Source organism: Halichoerus grypus, chromosome 12 (genome assembly GCF_964656455.1).
Source record: "Halichoerus grypus chromosome 12, mHalGry1.hap1.1, whole genome shotgun sequence".
Taxonomy (NCBI): Eukaryota; Metazoa; Chordata; class Mammalia; order Carnivora; family Phocidae; genus Halichoerus; species Halichoerus grypus.
Window position 1 is genome coordinate 44,474,026 of NC_135723.1, and position 18,262 is coordinate 44,492,287.

An 18,262-nucleotide genomic window follows, 5' to 3' on the forward strand; every position below is an offset into this window, starting at 1 on the left:
TCAAAACCTGTAAGATAGCACAGTGTGTGGTGGAAAGCACCTGGACTAGCACATGGTAGATCTGAATTGTAGTTCATACTCTGCCAATAACCGTTTATGTGGCCTTGGATAAGTACTTTACTTTGTTTATACTCAGTATCCTCATTTATAAAATAAATTAGATAATCTTTTCTAGAACTAAAAGTCTCATCTAAATTCACGTTTGCATTTATTATTTTATCCTTAACACTATTCGGGGTGCCTGGGTGGCTCAGTCGTTAAGCATCTGCCTTCAGTTCAGTTCACGATCTCAGGGTCCTGGGATTGAGCCCCTCATCAGGCTCCCTGCTCAGTGGGGAGTCTGCTTCCCCTTCTTCCTCTAAACACCCCCCCCCCCCGCAGCTCATACTCTCTCTCTCATGCTCTATCTCTCGCTCAAATAAATAAAATCTTAAAAAAAAACAACCCACTATTGATTAGAGGGTTAAAGTACACACACATTGTTATTAAAAGAATCTAGGGATAGTAATACTTTGTAATTAGGCTTCATGACATGTAATAAAAATTGTTTTATTTTTAAAGACCATATTTGTTGATAATCTTATGTTTTCCCTTTCTGGCAGTTACCTTTATTATAATTATTGTTCTTCTGAAAAAATTTTTATGAATGCTTCCAGGAGATACTTTTCAACAAATGAGCTACCAGATGTGTATACTGTATACTCACTTGTTTCCAAGATCTTATTTTTTTGAAATTTTCCTTTTGCTTACTTTTCAAAGTGACATTTGATTGTTTTACTTAGCCAATTTCATACTGACTTCTTTATGATAGTAACTTTCCAAAGACAAAACATTAACAATAATAGAAACATGCTTTCTCACTTTATGAACACTTTTTACCGTATTACTGTTGTAAGGCTGAGTAGGCAGGGGTGAGGCAGATGCTGAAAGAAACCGTACACTGAAACTGTCCCACTAATTAACTAAATTTTAAGAATTCTCATTGATTTAGTTTATTTTTAAAGGAAGGCATGAATAGGAAACATTACAAAGTTTTCCTTTGCCTTACATTGTTTTTCAATTTTTTAGTCTCCTTGAATCTAAGGGTAACTCTTTTTTTTTTTAATCATTTTATTTATTTATTTGACAGAGAGACACTGAAACTATCCCACTAATTAACTAAATTTTAAGGATTCTCATTGATTTAGTTTATTTTTAAAGGAAGGCATGAATAGGAAACATTACAAAGTTTTCCTTTGCCTTACATTGTTTTTCAATTTTTTAGTCTCCTTGAATCTAAGAGCAACTCTTTTTTTTTATCATTTTATTTATTTATTTGACAGAGAGACACTGAAACTATCCCACTAATTAACTAAATTTTAAGGATTCTCATTGATTTAGTTTATTTTTAAAGGAAGGCATGAATAGGAAACATTACAGAGTTTTCCTTTGCCTTACATTGTTTTTCAATTTTTTAGTCTCCTTGAATCTAAGAGCAACTTTTTTTTTTAATCATTTTATTTATTTATTTGACAGAGAGAGGGACAGCGAGAGAGGGAACACAAGCAGGGGGAGTGGGAGAGGGAGAAGCAGGCTTCCCGCCGAGCAGGGAGCCCGATGTGGGGCTCGATCCCAGGACCCTGGGATCATGACCTGAGCCGAAGGCAGACGCTTAACGACTGAGCCACCCAGGCGCCCCTAAGAGCAACTCTTCTTATAACATTCAACTTCTTTGTAAGCCTTCCTTCCTTCCTTCCTTCCTTCCTTCCTTCCTTCCTTCCTTCCTCCCTTCCTCCCTTCCTCCCTTCCTCCCTTCCTCCCTTCCTCCCTTCCTCCCTCCCTTCCTCCCTTCCTCCCTTCCTTCCTTCCTATATACACAGTTTTTGATATAGTCAGCCAGGTCAAATAATTTCTTAAATATTTCCTCCAGAGCCCTTTCTCCTCCAGCTCTAATCTGAACTGGTTTTTCTATGTCATCCTTGGACTTTGCTTCATCATCATCATGGGACTTCCTTTTAAACTTTCATAGGTGGAATTTTTTGTTGCTTGCATTTAATTTTTTTTTTTTCATTTAGTCCCTTATCTTGATGGGACAACTTCTTCAATGATTTATTTAGTAAAGGTTAGTGAGAGGTAAATTTTTGAGATATTACATGTCTGAAAATTAGTTTTTTATGCTCATTAATAATACGGCTGTGTATAAAATATTACATTTTTTTAAAGCACCACTTGACTGACTCCTGGCTGTCAGTATTGCTTTCTGCTTTTTAAACTCATTTTATCGTCTGTCTTGAAACTCTTAGTATTTTCTTTTTTTCCAGTGTATTCAGTGGTAAAATTCAGGACCTTGCTTGGTGTGGTACATCTTTATTCATCTCTGGGAGCTTAGTGAGTCCTTTTTGTCTAGAAACTCATGTATTGTAGTTCTGAGAAATTAATTTTTGTTATTTCTTTGATAATTTTTATCTTTTTTCTGTTCTCTTTTTCTGGAACTTCTACTAATTGTATTTTGGTGCTGCTAGATTAGTTCTCTAATATTTTTTTCTTTTTTTTTTTTAAGATTTTATTTATTTATGTTAGAGCACAAGAAAAGGGGAGCGGCAGGCAGAGGAGGCAGACAGAGGGAGAAGCGGGACTCAATCCCAGGACCCTGAGATCATGACCTGAGCCGAAGGCAGATGGTTAACCGACTGAGCCACCCAGGCATCCCTCTAATATTTTTTTCTATCATATTGTTCTTTTTTTTTCTTTTTCTTTTTTTTTTTTTACTTCTGGGAGATTTTCTCAACTTTATATTCCAACTCTTTTACTAAATTTCTGATTTGGGGATGCATGTGTACTTTCGTTGTTCTTTTTAATAACAGATGTTCTTATTTCATGATGGCAAAAACTTATTTTACCTCTTCAGGAATATTCATTGTAATTACTTCTCAATTTTTTTTTTCCTTCATTGTCTGTTTCCTCTGGGTTCCCTAGTTCTGTTCATGTTTGTCTCTTTCCTGTCGAAGCTTTCAGATGACTGGGGATCCTTAGATGTGCACTCATATATTTAATGGTAATTAAATTTATGTGAGGCTGTTTTCCCTATAGGGCTGATTTTATGATCGGGGGCTTTTTCTTCGAGAACATCTTAAATGTCAGTATCAGTAGTTTTTTTCCACATCCATTCAGTAGAAGTATTCTCTCATCTCCTAACTGGTAGGTATAATTTTGACTGCCAGACTCCTGGACAGGTGAGGAGAAGGGGGCTAAAGATCTCACAGTTCAGAGAGCAGAATTCCATGTAAACTTTCTGGTTTCTGTTTGCTACGTCACTGCTCCCTTCTCTGTGCCTGATAATCCATTGTCCAGAGTCTGTCTGGTTATTTTTCTCCAGAGGATAGGCCTCCTGTGTCTGGTGGGAAAGGAGTAATCTCTTGACAGTATAGAGAAGGAGTGAAATCCCTTATACCTTTATGTTACTGAATTTTAACCCAAAGTAACATTTTATTTCCTACCTATATAGTGATTTCCACAGTGTGGTGAGTGGAATAATGGCCCTCCAAAGATGTCCATGTCCTAATCCTCAGAACCTGTAAATATGTTCTCTTATATAGCAAAAGGAACTTTGCAGGTATGACTAAGGTTATAGACCTTGAGATGGAAGGTTAACCAGAGTTGTCCAATGTGGGCCCAGTCTAATCATATAAGTACTTAAAAGAAGAGGTTGTAAATAAGAGGGAGATGTGACTACAGACAAGGGGTTAGAAAGATGATGCAGCATTGCTTCCTTGGAAGATGGAAGAAGGGGGCCATGAGAAAGGAATGTTGGCACCCTCTAGGAGATAGAAAAGGCAAGTAAACTGATTCTCCCCTTAGAGCCCTGTGAAAGAAATGCAGCCCTGTCAGCACCTTAATTTTAACCCAGTGGCACCCATGTCAGAACTGTAAGAGTGCATTTGTTTTGTTTTAAGCCACTGAGTTTATGATAATTTGTTACAGCAGTAATAGAAACTAATATAGAGTAACTTGTACATTTCTTTTCACATTTAAAATTAAAATGGGACAGTGATTTATAATACTATATATTTTTTACTTGAAGCCATGTATGTTGGAAACGAATGACACATTCCTTCATATTTTTGGAAAGTTCCAGTAGTACAGTAGTTTATTCATACTCAAATGTTTTATATCATTAAATGATATAGAGTCAGTAGGTGAATTTTATAGCGCTTAATAAGTTTTTTCAATACTGATGGATGTTGAAATAATTTTGAAAGGCATTTTAGTTTTATTTAGGTGTAAGTTAAATGTAAAAATTAATCATTTATGCGGTAATGGAGAATTGGTTCATTATTCTTTAAAGTTTGTTACAATTAAAATTAACTTGATCAACTTATGAATGATTTTTTTATAACAGCTTTATTGAGATACAGTTCACATACCATGCAATTCACTCATTTAAAGTTGTGTAATTTAGTGGGTTTTAGTAAATTCATAGAGTTGTACAGCCATTACCAATTTTAGAACATTTTTATTGCCGTGCCCCGCCTCAAATTCCTGCCAAAATCCCTATGCCCATTAGCAGTGACTCCATTCAACACTCTCCCAACCTCAGGCCTCGGCAACTACTAATTTACTATCTGTTACTGTATATTTGCCTATTTTGGACATTCCATATACATGGAATAATATAGGGATGCCTGGGTGGCCCAGTCGGTTAAGTTGTCTGCCTTCAGCTCAGGGTCCGGGGATCTAGCCCCACATTGGGCTCTCCACTCAGCAAGGAGTCTGTTTCTCCTTCTCCCTCTGTGTGCGCGTGTTCTCTTTCTCTCTCAAATAAATAAAATCTTTTTAAAAATGGAATAATACATAGTGTTTTATGACTGGATTTTTTCACCTAGCATAATATTTTCAGGATTTATTCATGTTATGGCATGTATCAGTACTTCATTTCTTTTTTCTTTTTTTTTTTTAAGATTTTTATTTATTTATTTGACAGAGAGAGATAGCGAGAGCAGGAACACAAGAAGGGGGAGTGGGAGAGGGAGAAGCAGGCTTCCTGCTGAGCAGGGAGCCCTATGCGGGACTCGATCCCAGGACCCTGGGATCATGACCTGAGCCGAAGTCATATGCTTAACGACTGAGCCACCCAGGCACCCTATCAGTACTTCATTTCTTTTGATTTTTGTATAATACTCCATTTTATGGCTATACCAGATTTTTAAATTCATCCATTCATCTGTCACTTGATGGACATTTGTGGGTTTGTTTCTGTTTTTTCTTTTTTACCTTTTGGCTGTTACAAATCATGCTGCTATGAATATTCATGTACAAGCTTTTGTGTGAACGTGAGTTTTTCACTTACCTTGGTTGTATACCTAGGAATGGAATTGCTGGGTCTTATGGTAACTCTCATTTTAGCATTTGAGAAACTGCCAGACTGGTTTTTAAACTGGACATATAATTTTCTATTCTCACCAGCAGTGGTGTATGAGGACCCAAGTTTTTCTACATACTCACCAACATTTATTATTGTCTGTCCTTCTGATATAATAATCCTAGTGGGCGTAAAGTAGTATCTCATTTTGACTGATTTGTATTTCTTCGCTGGCTAATGACACTGATTATATTTAAAAAAGAAAAAAAAAATGATGCAGCCCCTTTTCCCTCTCTCTTATCTGTGCCATGTAACAGTGCTAAAATGATGTTTCAAAAAGTTGGACTCTTAAACAAATGAAAAATGACCGAGATTACACATCTGTTGTAAAGCTTTAAGCAATCCTCTATTATTATGGCCCTCATCCCTAATTTTAGTTTGTATGAACTAAGCAAGATAAACCTAATGTGATAATATGATGAAATTCCAGAAAGATGCTCTGGGGAATAATTGAAAGATTATTGCTGGGGTGCCTGGGTAGCTCAGTTTGTTAGGTGTCTGCCTTCGGCTCAAGTCATGATCCCAGGGTCCTGGGATCGAGCCCTGCCTAGGGCTCCCTGCTCAGTGGGGAGTCTCCTTCTCCCCCCCCGCCCCCCGCTCATGTGTGTGTTTGCGCACGTGCTCTCTCCCTCTCTCTCTCTCTCTCTCTCCCCCTCCCTCCCTCTCAAATAAATAAATAAAATCTTAAAAAAAAAAAAAGATTATTGCCATAGCACTATTTTCTTTTGCTGCCCTTATCACAATTGGAATTAATTTTTTTGTAGTTGTTAGTTTAATAAATGGACAGAGACCCTTTACATAATAGAGACCTGGCTGTTTATTTTTAAATACTTGTTACCTGAATGCTAGGTTAAGTTCAGACAGTAAAACTGGGACCAGCCATTAGAATTGTCTTAACTATGGAACATGCTGCCTCGTTCTTTGGAATAGTTGAAGCTATATGACTATGAGGGATATTTTGTGAAGGGTTTTCCAAAATTGGGTAAAGAGAAGGGATTATATGAACAAATACTTAATTTTAATTTTAAGATGTATGTGAAATAACCATGACTAAACCCCAATTCCTTTGACCTCAGTATGTCATGGATCCTTCTTTACATTCCTAGTCTAATAGCCATTTTATTGTCACAATTATCGAGCAGCATAGTTACCCACATACCTCTTGCCTTCACTTAAAATTTCAGTATGTTACTTAGATCCTGTATTTAGTCATTTTAGTAATGCTTTTGCTACCATCCTTGATTCTTTCATCCTATTGCCATTCTGATTTTTTTTTTTCCATTCCTGCCTGAGAGTTGCCATTTAAATGTGTTTTTTGAGAATTTTTTCTTGTTAGGCATTTTCTCTATACCCATCTTTAAGGTGAATGTTGAGTTTTATATCCTTATTAATGGTATTAAAAATGACTTACTCCTAAATTTAAGAACAGTTTTGACTGTAGTTTAGATTTTGAAAGATATGAGTATTATATGATTTTATTTTTATGCTTCACATTAGTTGCAATATACCATCTTTATAAATAATTATTCATGTAATTATTTGGTATCTGTAGACTCATGGACATGAACTCCCATGTGGATAGGAACTGTCCTGTTTACTATATTTCTGTTACTTTCTGCAGGGTTTGGTTCACAGCAGGTACTTAGTATTTCAGTTCTTTCCATCTTTCACCATGGCTATACATCTGAAGCTAGTGTACTTTGGAAGAGTCTTTTTTTCTAGCTCCTTATTGTTAGGAAGGGAATTGGTCCTTTTCTACTTATATATTAATCATATTTCATTGACGAAACTATAGAATTACTCAAAGGCAGCCCGGGATACTTTTGTGTAAGTACCTTGTTATTTAGACATTTTCTCTGCATTATTTTTTCTGTGGAAGCTTTTCACTTGCTTTTATGCAAGGTAATTACTTTTGAAGAAAATATAAATCAGCTTACCTGTGTCCCTTTTGAAGTTACTTTAAAATTGATGTTTGTACTTTTTGGCATATTTTCTAATGACTTTAATGTAACTTGAAAGCTTTCAGATTTTCTTTTCGTTTTCTTTACACTTTATGTTATCTAGTGACTTTTCATCTTTTATACAAGTGCCAAAGGACTTATTGGGACCTGTCTTCTTATAGTCCTTTACACACATGCATCATCATCTACTCTCTTTGAAGTTGTACATCTTTTTTCCTATCTCATACATTTTATTTTGTTTTATAGATCCCCGTTTTTTTTGGAAAATAATGCAATAAAAAGTCAAAATAGCTTTTACTAGCTTTGGCTAAAACAATATTGTCTTTCAGGATGCACCTGTTGTTATAGATCATTTGAAAAAAGGCTTAAACACACGTTTAAACTGTTTTCCATCTGACTTAACAGTATTAAGTCAATAGCCTGTTCCAAGTGGCTTTCTTCATTTGAGAGATAATCAAATATCATAGAGGTTACTTCCATTACATTTGTTTTTAAACTAATTTTACACATGCAAAATAGAGGCCTATTTAACAAAGTTAGAACCTAAGTCCTAAGACTTCAAGAAACTAGAATATGTTTTGTGTGTGTGTATGTGTGTGTGTATGTATAAGTTTTGATGCTAGTTTAGTGGAAACATAGAAATGTTTGGACTCAGCCCTATTGAAATGACTAATGGTTAATGTGCATTGTTTCTTAACTTGTTATCTTTATACTTTTTAAAAATAAATTATTGCAGTTCTGGGAAGAAAGGGTTATATATGGAGGCTTTAGGTATCAGAGTTATTGAGTCTCTTATTAGACTCAAGGTGACCTCTGAGGTACTAAACAGATTATGTAACCTCTGTTTGTTATAGATCCTTAGAAGAAACCCTCGCAATTTTTGTGGTGAACTGGACTATATTTAACTCACTTTGGCTCACTTGGAAGAGATCTACTATGGGTATCCTTAGCTCAAATACTACTATTCAGAGCCTAAAGGCTCCTGCTGTGCTTTTTGCCCCTTGGAAATCTGTCGTTTTTATTTACTTCCTCAAGTGTGGAATAAGGAGAACAAATAATAGGCAAAGCTTCAGGATTTTACTTATTTTGAATATACCATTATTCTTGAGAAGGGTTTTATAGGAATGTTTATTAATTTATAAAATGTATAATTTGTTTTCTACTTTTAGGCTTGTGGTTATTTTAATTGAGAGTGTTAAGAAAAATTGGTCATTATTTTATTCTTCAACATATTTTCCTAACCCTGTTAGTATAAATTAAATTGACAAGAAACGAAAACAGTCACTTTTGGTGATCACCGTTCCATCTGTTATATGCCAGTAGCCAATAGAAACAGATGGTGCTTTATTCACATTGTTTATATGTACATTTTATTTTAAATATTTTATGAGTTTTAATATATGACTGTGTTCAATATATTGTTTTATAATTGGAAAACATATACTTGTTTTTTTAAGGAATTTTATATAAATTTATGTTGAAAAATTAAAAATATGTTGAAAGATTTTTGTATAACTGCCACACAGCTGTTGGCATTTATTCCTCGGCATAAATCTGAATTTTAGCTTGACAGAGGTTTTCAAAGTTTGACCTAATTGTCCTAATTAACATTGAATTTGGAATTTTGTTCATGAAGAAACATTTGTCTTTTTGTATAGAAATTACATAGGGAGGCATTGCTTATGTTTCTTGTAACCACATACAGCTTATTTATTAACTATCATAAAAAAGATCCATTTTAAATTTAGAGAAAACAGTACACAATGAATATGTGAAACCCATCTTAGTGATATCAAAGATGTTGAGGCACTGTTTTTTAGTTTTAAATTTAGTTCATTTGTCAAATGAATCAGTCTAACCTTGAGAAAATCATCATGCATCTAACTTCATCATAAATTAAAATAACCCCAGCGCTAAAGAATTAATTAAAATTTGTTACAGGTTTTCTAGTCCAAATGAGTAAAGTTATTGAAACATTTAATTATTTGTTTCAGATGAATAAACTTATTAAAGTGATGATAGCTAAAATACTTTATTCCTTTTTAACTTATATACATTGTCTGTAATACCATGCTACTGTCTTTGTGGATATTTTATCACCTTCTGTTTTCAAGAAAAGGTACCATAGGCAGATAAAGAGCCAGGTGATCTATGCAGCTCAGATCGTCCTTGTTCCTTAGGCAAATAAAATTCTTACAAAATAACACAGAAAAAAATAGAAATATGTCAAGTTTTGGAGCGAGTTTCAAACTTTCATTCACTCTTAATACCTTAATAATTACAAAAGAAAGCACAATTTGCAAATGAACCCTCAGTCATTTGGAACTTAGAGGTAATACATTTGTGTTAAGTTCTAAAACATACACTTGATAAATAAAATTCTTCCTTTTCCACATGCTATTTTTACCCTGCTGCTTTATTTATTTTTTGCTTCTAAAATAGTGTCAGCCTCAATGTATATCATGAAATGACCACCCAGTTATAAATACTTCTATATATCTAAGATGGGGCAAGCTTTTGGATAATTGAATTTTGTTGGATGAGCCAAACGTTTTTGTTATTCCTTTTTGCATCATTTCTTCCTTCTTTTAATTCCTCTTAACATTTTCTGATTCTTTCAGGGACACCGTGTTTAAGATATCTTGTCTATTGTGATTGTAGGCAGTCATGAGTTGTCATACTTACAGTTGCTGCCACTTTATTAAAACTAGGAAGAAAAAAAAAAAAGGAAAGAAAACCCAGAACTGTCAGTATTTTCCTGGTTGGAGGACTTGGTATTTATGAAAAGTTGTGTTTGGATTAAATCTTCTTTTTCTTTTCTTTTCTTTCCTTTTTTTTTTTTCCTTTGGAAATATTACTGGTATGGTAAATGCCAAAGAAGATGCTTGCTGTAATTTACTTTGGTAATGGATCATGTTAGTCACTGTACTGTATAAAATACCAAACTGGGTAGAATATAGTGTCAATTTAAGGTATTGAGGTCTCCTCTTCATTGGGTAAAAGTCTCTCCTTGTTTCAGAATAGAAGAATTCTTCCTTTAGGCATCACAGTGTTATAGTTTATTTAAGTATTCAAGTCAGAATAAGAGATTTGCTTTCTCGTAATAATTTTACTCATCTCTACTTGCATTATACTATTAACCTTGGATTTGGCAGGCAAGAAAAATCACTGAATTCAGAGTTGAGATACCTGGGTTTGCAGTTTACTTCTGTCAGTTACCAGCTGTGTGATAATTAGGTCACTTCATTGGACTGCTTTTTCAGAACTCCAAGATGCTATAATTTCATATTGCTTTTAACCCTTCTGTTTTTCTGGCTGGAAATTGTTTAGTCATTTAAAATTACCACAGGAATACATCAATGATTATCATTTGATAATAAATGTACTTAATTGAAAATGTTTTAGATAATTATATTCACTTTAAAAATAGCACTTTAATAAGACATACATAGAAGAAATTTATAGAGAAATGTAACTGTCATTGTCACTTATTGGCATTATGCCGCGTGATACTAATTTCGGTATAGATATTAGAAACTTCGAATTAATGGAATCATACCAGAGGTTTAAAGGTTTAAAGTATTAATAAGAAATGGTAGATTATTGGGGCGCCTGAGTGGCTCAGTCAGTTAAGCATCTGACTCTTGATTTCAGCTCAGGTCATGATCTCAGGGTTGTGAGATGGAGCCCCGCGTCAGGCTCCTTGCTGGGCATGGTGCCTGTTTAAGGTTAAGATTCCCTCTCTCCCTCTGTCCCTCCTCTCTCCTTCTCTCCTTCTCCCTCCGCCCCCAATAAAGAAATGGTAAATTATTGTATATCTTCAAAAGAATTGAGAACATGAACTTAGAGCATTCATATCTATTTCAAAAATTAATTCAATGATTAGATGATTCAAAAATTAGTAGTACTTTGCTACTAGAGAAAGTAGTTCAAAAATTAATATATATATACTTCAAAAATTCAATGGTTAGAAAATTTAAAAAAACTAGTAGTAGTTGACTTTTGTGAAAAAAAAAAAAACCACCCAACTAGTAATAGTAGTTTATTACTAAATAAAGTAGTAAACTGAATTGCTACTTCATTACCTAAAGATGCGTTGAATGAAGAGAAATATGAAAATGTGTGAGGCCTTTTGAGCATTCTTAGATGTTTATAGAACTGAAATGAGTCATTTCAATATTCCCCCCCTTTTTTTATAAAGTTTTATTTAAGTAACCTCTGCACCCAACATGGGGGTGAACTAATGACCCCAAGATCAAGAGTCACATGCTCTTCCAACTGAGCCAGCCGGATGCCCTGAATATTTTCCCTTTGATATCGGTTATTTGGATCACCTGACTGAAATGCCCTTATGCATAAATTATGCAAATTGAAAAATAGATTACTGGCAAAGGGAACAGTAATTTATCCATTTTGTCGACTCTTTTATCATTTGCATTCTCTAGTATAATTATTTATGAGTTTTAATTTAACCACTTACTATTTATTTTATTAAAACAAATTTATTGAGCTTTTATGTAATACATACTGTATTAAGATTAATTGGGTCTAGAATGATGAATGTGGCATGGTTCTTAGCAGTTTTATGATGCATTGTGTCGGAGGACAGAAGTTGAAGCATAAAGGACAGGAATGTCACAGAGAGGAAAGATGAATATGTAAAGAGCTAGCCTCAAGGTTTTAGGTAGAACTTGGATAAATGTTGTCAGTATTAAGGACTCTTCTACACTGATGTTCTCAGACTTTAATGTGTGTATAATTTACTTGCAGATCTTGTTAAAAGGCAGATTCTAATTCAGTATGGTGAAGTGAGCATGAGCTTCGATGTTTCCGACAAGCTCCCAGGGCATGCCAGTGCTTATGAGCTATGATTGATTTTTTTTTTTTTTTTAAAGATTTTATTTATTTGACAGAGAGAGACACAGCGAGAGAGGGAACACAAGCAGGGGGAGTGGGAGAGGGAGAAGCAGGCTTCCCGCGGAGCAGGGAGCCCTATGTGGGGCTCGATCCCAGGACCCTGGGATCATGACCTGAGCCGGAGGCAGACGCTTAACGACTGAGCCACCCAGGCGCCCCTATGATTGATATTTTGAGGAGCAAGGCTCAGTGTTGTTTTTTAGAAGTAAGAATAGCCATATGTAGGGCCTGCATTTAAAGCCGTTTCCTGGATATAGTCTTACTTATTCTAACTTATTCCATAATGTAATTAGAACATACTGATTAGCAATACAAATGTAAATGAAGACATAGTTTATAAAATTACTTCTTTTGAATGACTAATTTAGTCAACTGTTGGTTATCTTTGGGCAGATTAAACAGTATGCAATTAGCCATGGTATTAAATAACAAGGGAGTCAATATTATTAAGAGTTGAAATGACAGAAATTTAGGAAAACATCAGGGTACTTGTACTGGACATCAATTCTGTTTAGGATTATTTGGGAATGTTCCTTGATCTTAGCAGTCAGACAAAAGAATTTGTGGGAATGGTGCCTCCTTTCTCTTTCAGTCTCTAAAGATCTATGGTCTGCACACACGGATTATAAATCTACAGAGGCTGTGCAATGTGGGTGGAGATTTTGAACATATTGTATGCAAATACTATTGTATTTTTATTACTTTTAACATTTAGATGTCATCGTTCTAATGGTAAATGTGTTCTGATATATAGGATGTAAAATTTCAACTAAATAGTGTAAAATAAGTCGTTTATACCATGTTTTAGCTAGGTTTTGTTTTTTTGTTTTTTGTTTTTTTTCTTTCTTTCTTTTTTTTTTAAGTCAGCTCCATGCCCAGCGTGGAACCCGAGTTTTAGTTTTATTTCATTTAGGATTTGGGGACATCTGAGATCTTTTACTCCCACTTTTTGATGGAAGTTAAAAATTGGTTATGTTATACAAACATGTATATACTCTACACACACACACAGGAGTACTAGAAGTAGTATGAGTCCAGGTTTAGCATTTTGGCTATAGAAGTCATATAAGTTATGAAAGTTTAAATGCTCTGGATAAATCATAATTGTGTGACATGTGTGAAGTGTTGAGAAGTCATCCCAGCTGATTTTGAAGAACTTACTTTTCCTATCGGATAGTTGTGTAATTTAAAAGTAAAGCGCTTATAAAGTGCATTTAATTTGTCATGTTTTTATCTCTTGTGACATAAATTGTAACATAGTGCACTAGAGCAATACAGTATTAATTAGAAATACTAATTTTCCAAGTGCTTAAGTTAAGCAGTAACATTTAACAGAGAATATTTATTTTTATTATTAATTACACAATAGATATTTTTGTGGAATTTTTTTTTTTCTTAGAGAACCAGAGGACGAAAGCGAAGCTTCATTCCTGAGGAAGAAAAACATGAGGTTGGAATAAGTTAAGCATTTTTTACACAGTCTAAACTTTGAGAAACTTTCTTGCTTAAATTACTTCTTTTTTCCTCATATCCTGATTTTGTTTTATGTTTTGGTTTTTTTCCTTTGTATGGCAGGAAAGAATTCCTAGAGAGAGAAGGCAAAGGCAGTCTGTGTTACAAAAGAAGCCTAAGGCTGAAGATTTGCGAACTGAATGTGCAACTTGCAAGGGAACTGGAGACAATGAAAATCTTGTCAGGTAAATTGCATGCTGAGACTTTGTCTTTAGGGGATTAAGGTTCCATCTTCATCATTTTCTCATCACAGATATAATGGGGGAAAAAAAATCACAGGATAGGACCTTTCTTAAAATCTTATTTAGTGGAAATAGTAGTTCAGAAACAGATTTCATCCACTTATTAACCTGCCACACATGGTTATTCTCTGGCTTTAGGTGTAATTAAGAGTGATAATCTGGATTTTGAACACAAGAAACAATTTTCTCTTGACAAGAGCAGTTGGTAATGCTCTGTATGTAGAGGCCACAAAAATAATTTGATCTTTGTGCGAAGATTATTATTTTATTTCATAAAACAATATAATTACTAACTTGTTACATATTATAAAAGTTGAAGTTTATTAGTAATAATGATAAGAAGGATTCTTTTTTAATGACAAGAGCTTCATTAGCACTTCCTTACCATTTATCAAAACGAATGTGTTAAATGCTTCTCTCATGAAATAAAGAAAGGTGAAAAGATGGCCTAGATAGATTTTGTTTTTTTGTTTTGTTTTCTTCTTTGTTTCTTTGTTTTGCTTTGGTACTTTTTTTTTTTTTATCAGACATAATGCTAATCAGGAATCTCAGCTGATGTTGCACAGTGGCTATTCCTGAGGGTCCAGAGACTGCTAATTTTAGCCTTTGCCTCTTTTGCTGAGATGAAGAAATTATTCAAAGCCCTGGGTGAGATGGAGAGTGGGTGAAGTGGGTGAGCAGCAAAAGGAGATCTAATTTAAAAGTAGTATCATTCTTTTAAAGGACAGTGACACATAGTCTTTTAGTATGTTAAGGAAACCATTTCTGATTTCTTTCAAAAATTGTCTTTTGATAAAGCCGTGAAATTAACTGAGGGCACAGAAATTAAATGTTTCAAAAAGAGTGAGTTGTTAAAAGGTATATTAGCACTGTTAAATGATGTTAAATATTTGCTTCCAAAATGATGTCATTTATTTGTCATTAAAAACTAATTTCTATTTGTTTTAATTCATCAAATAAAGGCGTGCAGTTTTAAATTTTATGAGTTTTTTATACTATCATTAAAGAAAATAAGGAGAAAATAAAAATTCCAGTGAAGAAATACAAAGTGCTTCCACAAAGTTAAGAAGGTCTATCATGTTTGGTCAGTGTTCTCTGAAGTAATACATATAGAATGTCATGAGAGCTCTCCTGGAGATGAAACTCATTTAAATTTAGGATAGAGTAGTTCCTGTATCAGAAGATACACATGAATAATTCTGACCACAGTACAATTTTCTTTCTGTAAAAAAAAAAAAAAAAAATCCCAACCATAAGCATAACATGATGGAATACATAAAACAATAAAAATAAATAAAAGAAAAAAACGCATAAAACAGTCTTATATAATGAACAAAAATTCAATCTAAAGGAAATCCCCTTGGGGTTGAGGGTTGCATCATGGGACATGATCAATTTGAAACAGTAGTTAAAAACTTAGAGAACTGGTTATTTTCTCTTTAATTATTTGAAACTATGTAAATATCAATCCTCTTATTTATTTTTTCAAGATAGGAAGCTGATTCATGACAGTTTTGGTGTAGGAGCTATACATTTTTACCAGGTTTCTATTTATTTATTTTATTTGCTTGTTCATATATTTCAAAGAACCTTGGACATAAGTTCAATTTTTATTTTAAAACTATAACAAGAGCATCTCCAACACATCATTATTTTGTCATTAAAAAAAAGTAGGTACAATCTTTCTTCGATTCTTGATGAGATTTTTAAAATAGTATTAGCCTTTCCTATCATTTAATTAATTTCTGTTATAAAATTTCCATTCCTAATTGCATTATTATAACGTGCCAGTGTCTGGGATTTTGTGGAAAGTCTTCCAGAAGGTAAAGATATTTTTGTTACTCTAGAAATGATGAATATACAAAGTCTTCCTTGGTTTTGCCTTAAGAAGACAACATCACAGATTTTCTGCAAAGGTTTTAAAGAGGTAATGAAGAGGGAATTAAATGTTTTATAAATATATATTAATGTTTTTGAGGATAAAATAAGTTGGATATAAAGCAATGCCATAAAATGTTTTATGGTTATAATGTGATTCTTCTGTAAAAAAATACATATTCAGTTTAAGCACTACTGCTCTTGGGTTAAAGAAGAATTTTTTTTTATGTAGAATTTCATGTGTTTAAAAAGGCAGTCTCATAAGTTAATATTGGCCATGGCCTAACATCTCTTTTATTTTGTAATTGGCACCATTATTGTTTGCAAATCACCCCCCCCAAAGTCTACACTTTCATGATTAAGTTGCATTTTAAATATTATGTACACATGCTATTTTTTAACTTTAATTTTAAGACATTTTAAAGTAGACTTTATTTTTCCTAAAGATATATTTCAGTGCTTAGTCAGAGATACATTATACTTATTATGTATGTCTATTAGGTTCTCTTATAAACTTCTTCGGTGGTAATTTAATATTTTACTGAATATACTATATTTATTTTCTCAAGTTCCTTTGAACTAATGTATGTGACTCACTAGAACCTGCTGTTTAGTAGCTTTGATTTTGAAACCACACTTCTCTATGTAATTCAGGCTATATAAAAAAAATCCTTCTTAATTATTTTCCTGGCTTTTTCAGTTATTTGTATATGTGTATATGTGAATTTACATGTGTAATTTTTTAATATCATTGGGAAATTGACTTCATTTAATACGTTAACTGTGATATTAGGTTCCAGCTGTTACTTTTGGTTTGCCTCTAAGTTTTTCTCAGGTCTTCGGCAAGTAATTTAGCATTTCTGTGTCTCAGTTTTTCTCTTTATTGTACATGATCAAAATTATACTCTGTTCCATTAGGGACTTAAATGAGTAACTACTGAGTGATAAATATTTTTCCATATAAAATAGTAGGGTAGTGGTATTATTTAGTCATACAAAGGATACATATATGTGGGCTCCAAAATAAGGGTTCCAATTGGTAAATATGTTTTAGTAATAATACAAAAATGCTTATTTTTGCCTTTCAGAGAATGTGCATGCCCTGTTTTTGTTGAATTTGTTGAAACATGTTCTCTAAAATGATTAGACTCAACTATTTCCACTAGACATGGGAAATCTGACAGTAATCAAGGTCCTAAATAGAAAGATGGTTTACAGTATCTTACAAATTTTTAAAAAATAGTCCTTCCATTTTGCATCTGCTTTTGAAATTTAATTAAAAATTATGTGGGAAATTTCCAATTCAAAATGCATATTTCTTAATGCTAAAGGCCAAATTGAAACTCTATTTTGAAGTCTTTTTAGGTATTTATCTCTTTGTGATGGATGTTCTTTGTTTGAGGTAGATATGGCCATGTAGTGATATATTACTGGTTTTTGTTTCCACAGTTCCTGGAACAATTAATACTCAGTAAATGCTTGGTAAATGAATGACTACTTTGTATAAGTAATGACTGATCATTCTTTGCTGAATTAATAAAAAAAAAAAACTTTCACTGTTATAATTTCCTAGAACAAATTGGTCATTAAATATAAGTATTTGATGAAGATGTTTAGAAGGCTTAATAAAGGAAAATTGCTTTTATGTCACTAAAAAATAGGGGATGAATTTTTTCTATGTAAAAGGTAAAGAAATAGGAACTACAGATCTTGAGATTAGTTAGTTGATACATCAATGTAACAAACAAATGAAGTGATCTCTCTCCTTGATCATATTTGATTTGCAAAAGATAAATTTTTAGATGTCGCTGTGCCTTTCTTCTAAGTCTTTATCAAGCTATCAGATTAGGAATAAGACCAAACTTTTAGACCTCAAATTTTAGCTTAACCGTGTAAACTCAGTGTGACACATTTTATTACTTAATGGAGATAGGAGAGAGAAAAGAGTTTTCCTAAAACTAAAAAACCCCTAGAATCCATCGGTCTCCTTAAATAGTATCTTTAATTTTATTTTGTATTGTGTCCATTACTCAGAAGCATTGAGTGTAGGAAATGATCTATGAAACTATTTTACTTTTATAGCTAAGTCCACACAATTAAATGCTTACTGTATTCTCCTCCTTATTTGAGTATATGGCAAATTATATAGATACTGAATCACTTTGGTTATAAGATTAGGAGGTCTGTTTGTTCTCTTAACAATATTATTGGCACTTTTATTTATTTCACATTTTAAACATCTGGCTTCCGAGTGCTTCCCTCTTAACTAAATTTGATTGTATCATAAGCTCTTAGGACCACCAGCAAAAATTTATATTTATCAGATTTTTATTTCAGATATTAGTCTCTTTGAT

At 33.3% G+C, this 18,262-nt stretch overlaps 1 protein-coding gene across 10 annotated transcripts in view; it reads left to right on the forward strand.

Moving 5' to 3' along the window:
* Positions 1 to 18,262, forward strand: part of PHF14 (PHD finger protein 14) — a 220,056-nt gene that overhangs the window by 102,722 nt on the left and 99,072 nt on the right. For 6 of the 10 annotated variants that reach the window (XM_078059312.1, XM_036098203.2, XM_078059313.1 and 3 more), the window contains 2 exons: positions 13,676 to 13,726; positions 13,852 to 13,973. In XM_078059312.1, coding sequence (XP_077915438.1) covers positions 13,676 to 13,726; positions 13,852 to 13,973 — 173 coding nt within the window. Of the gene's footprint in view, positions 1 to 13,675; positions 13,737 to 13,851; positions 13,974 to 14,557; positions 15,339 to 18,262 lie in introns of those variants that run through there. The other 4 variants (XR_004919219.2, XR_004919220.2, XR_004919221.2 and 1 more) reach the window with 3 other exon arrangements.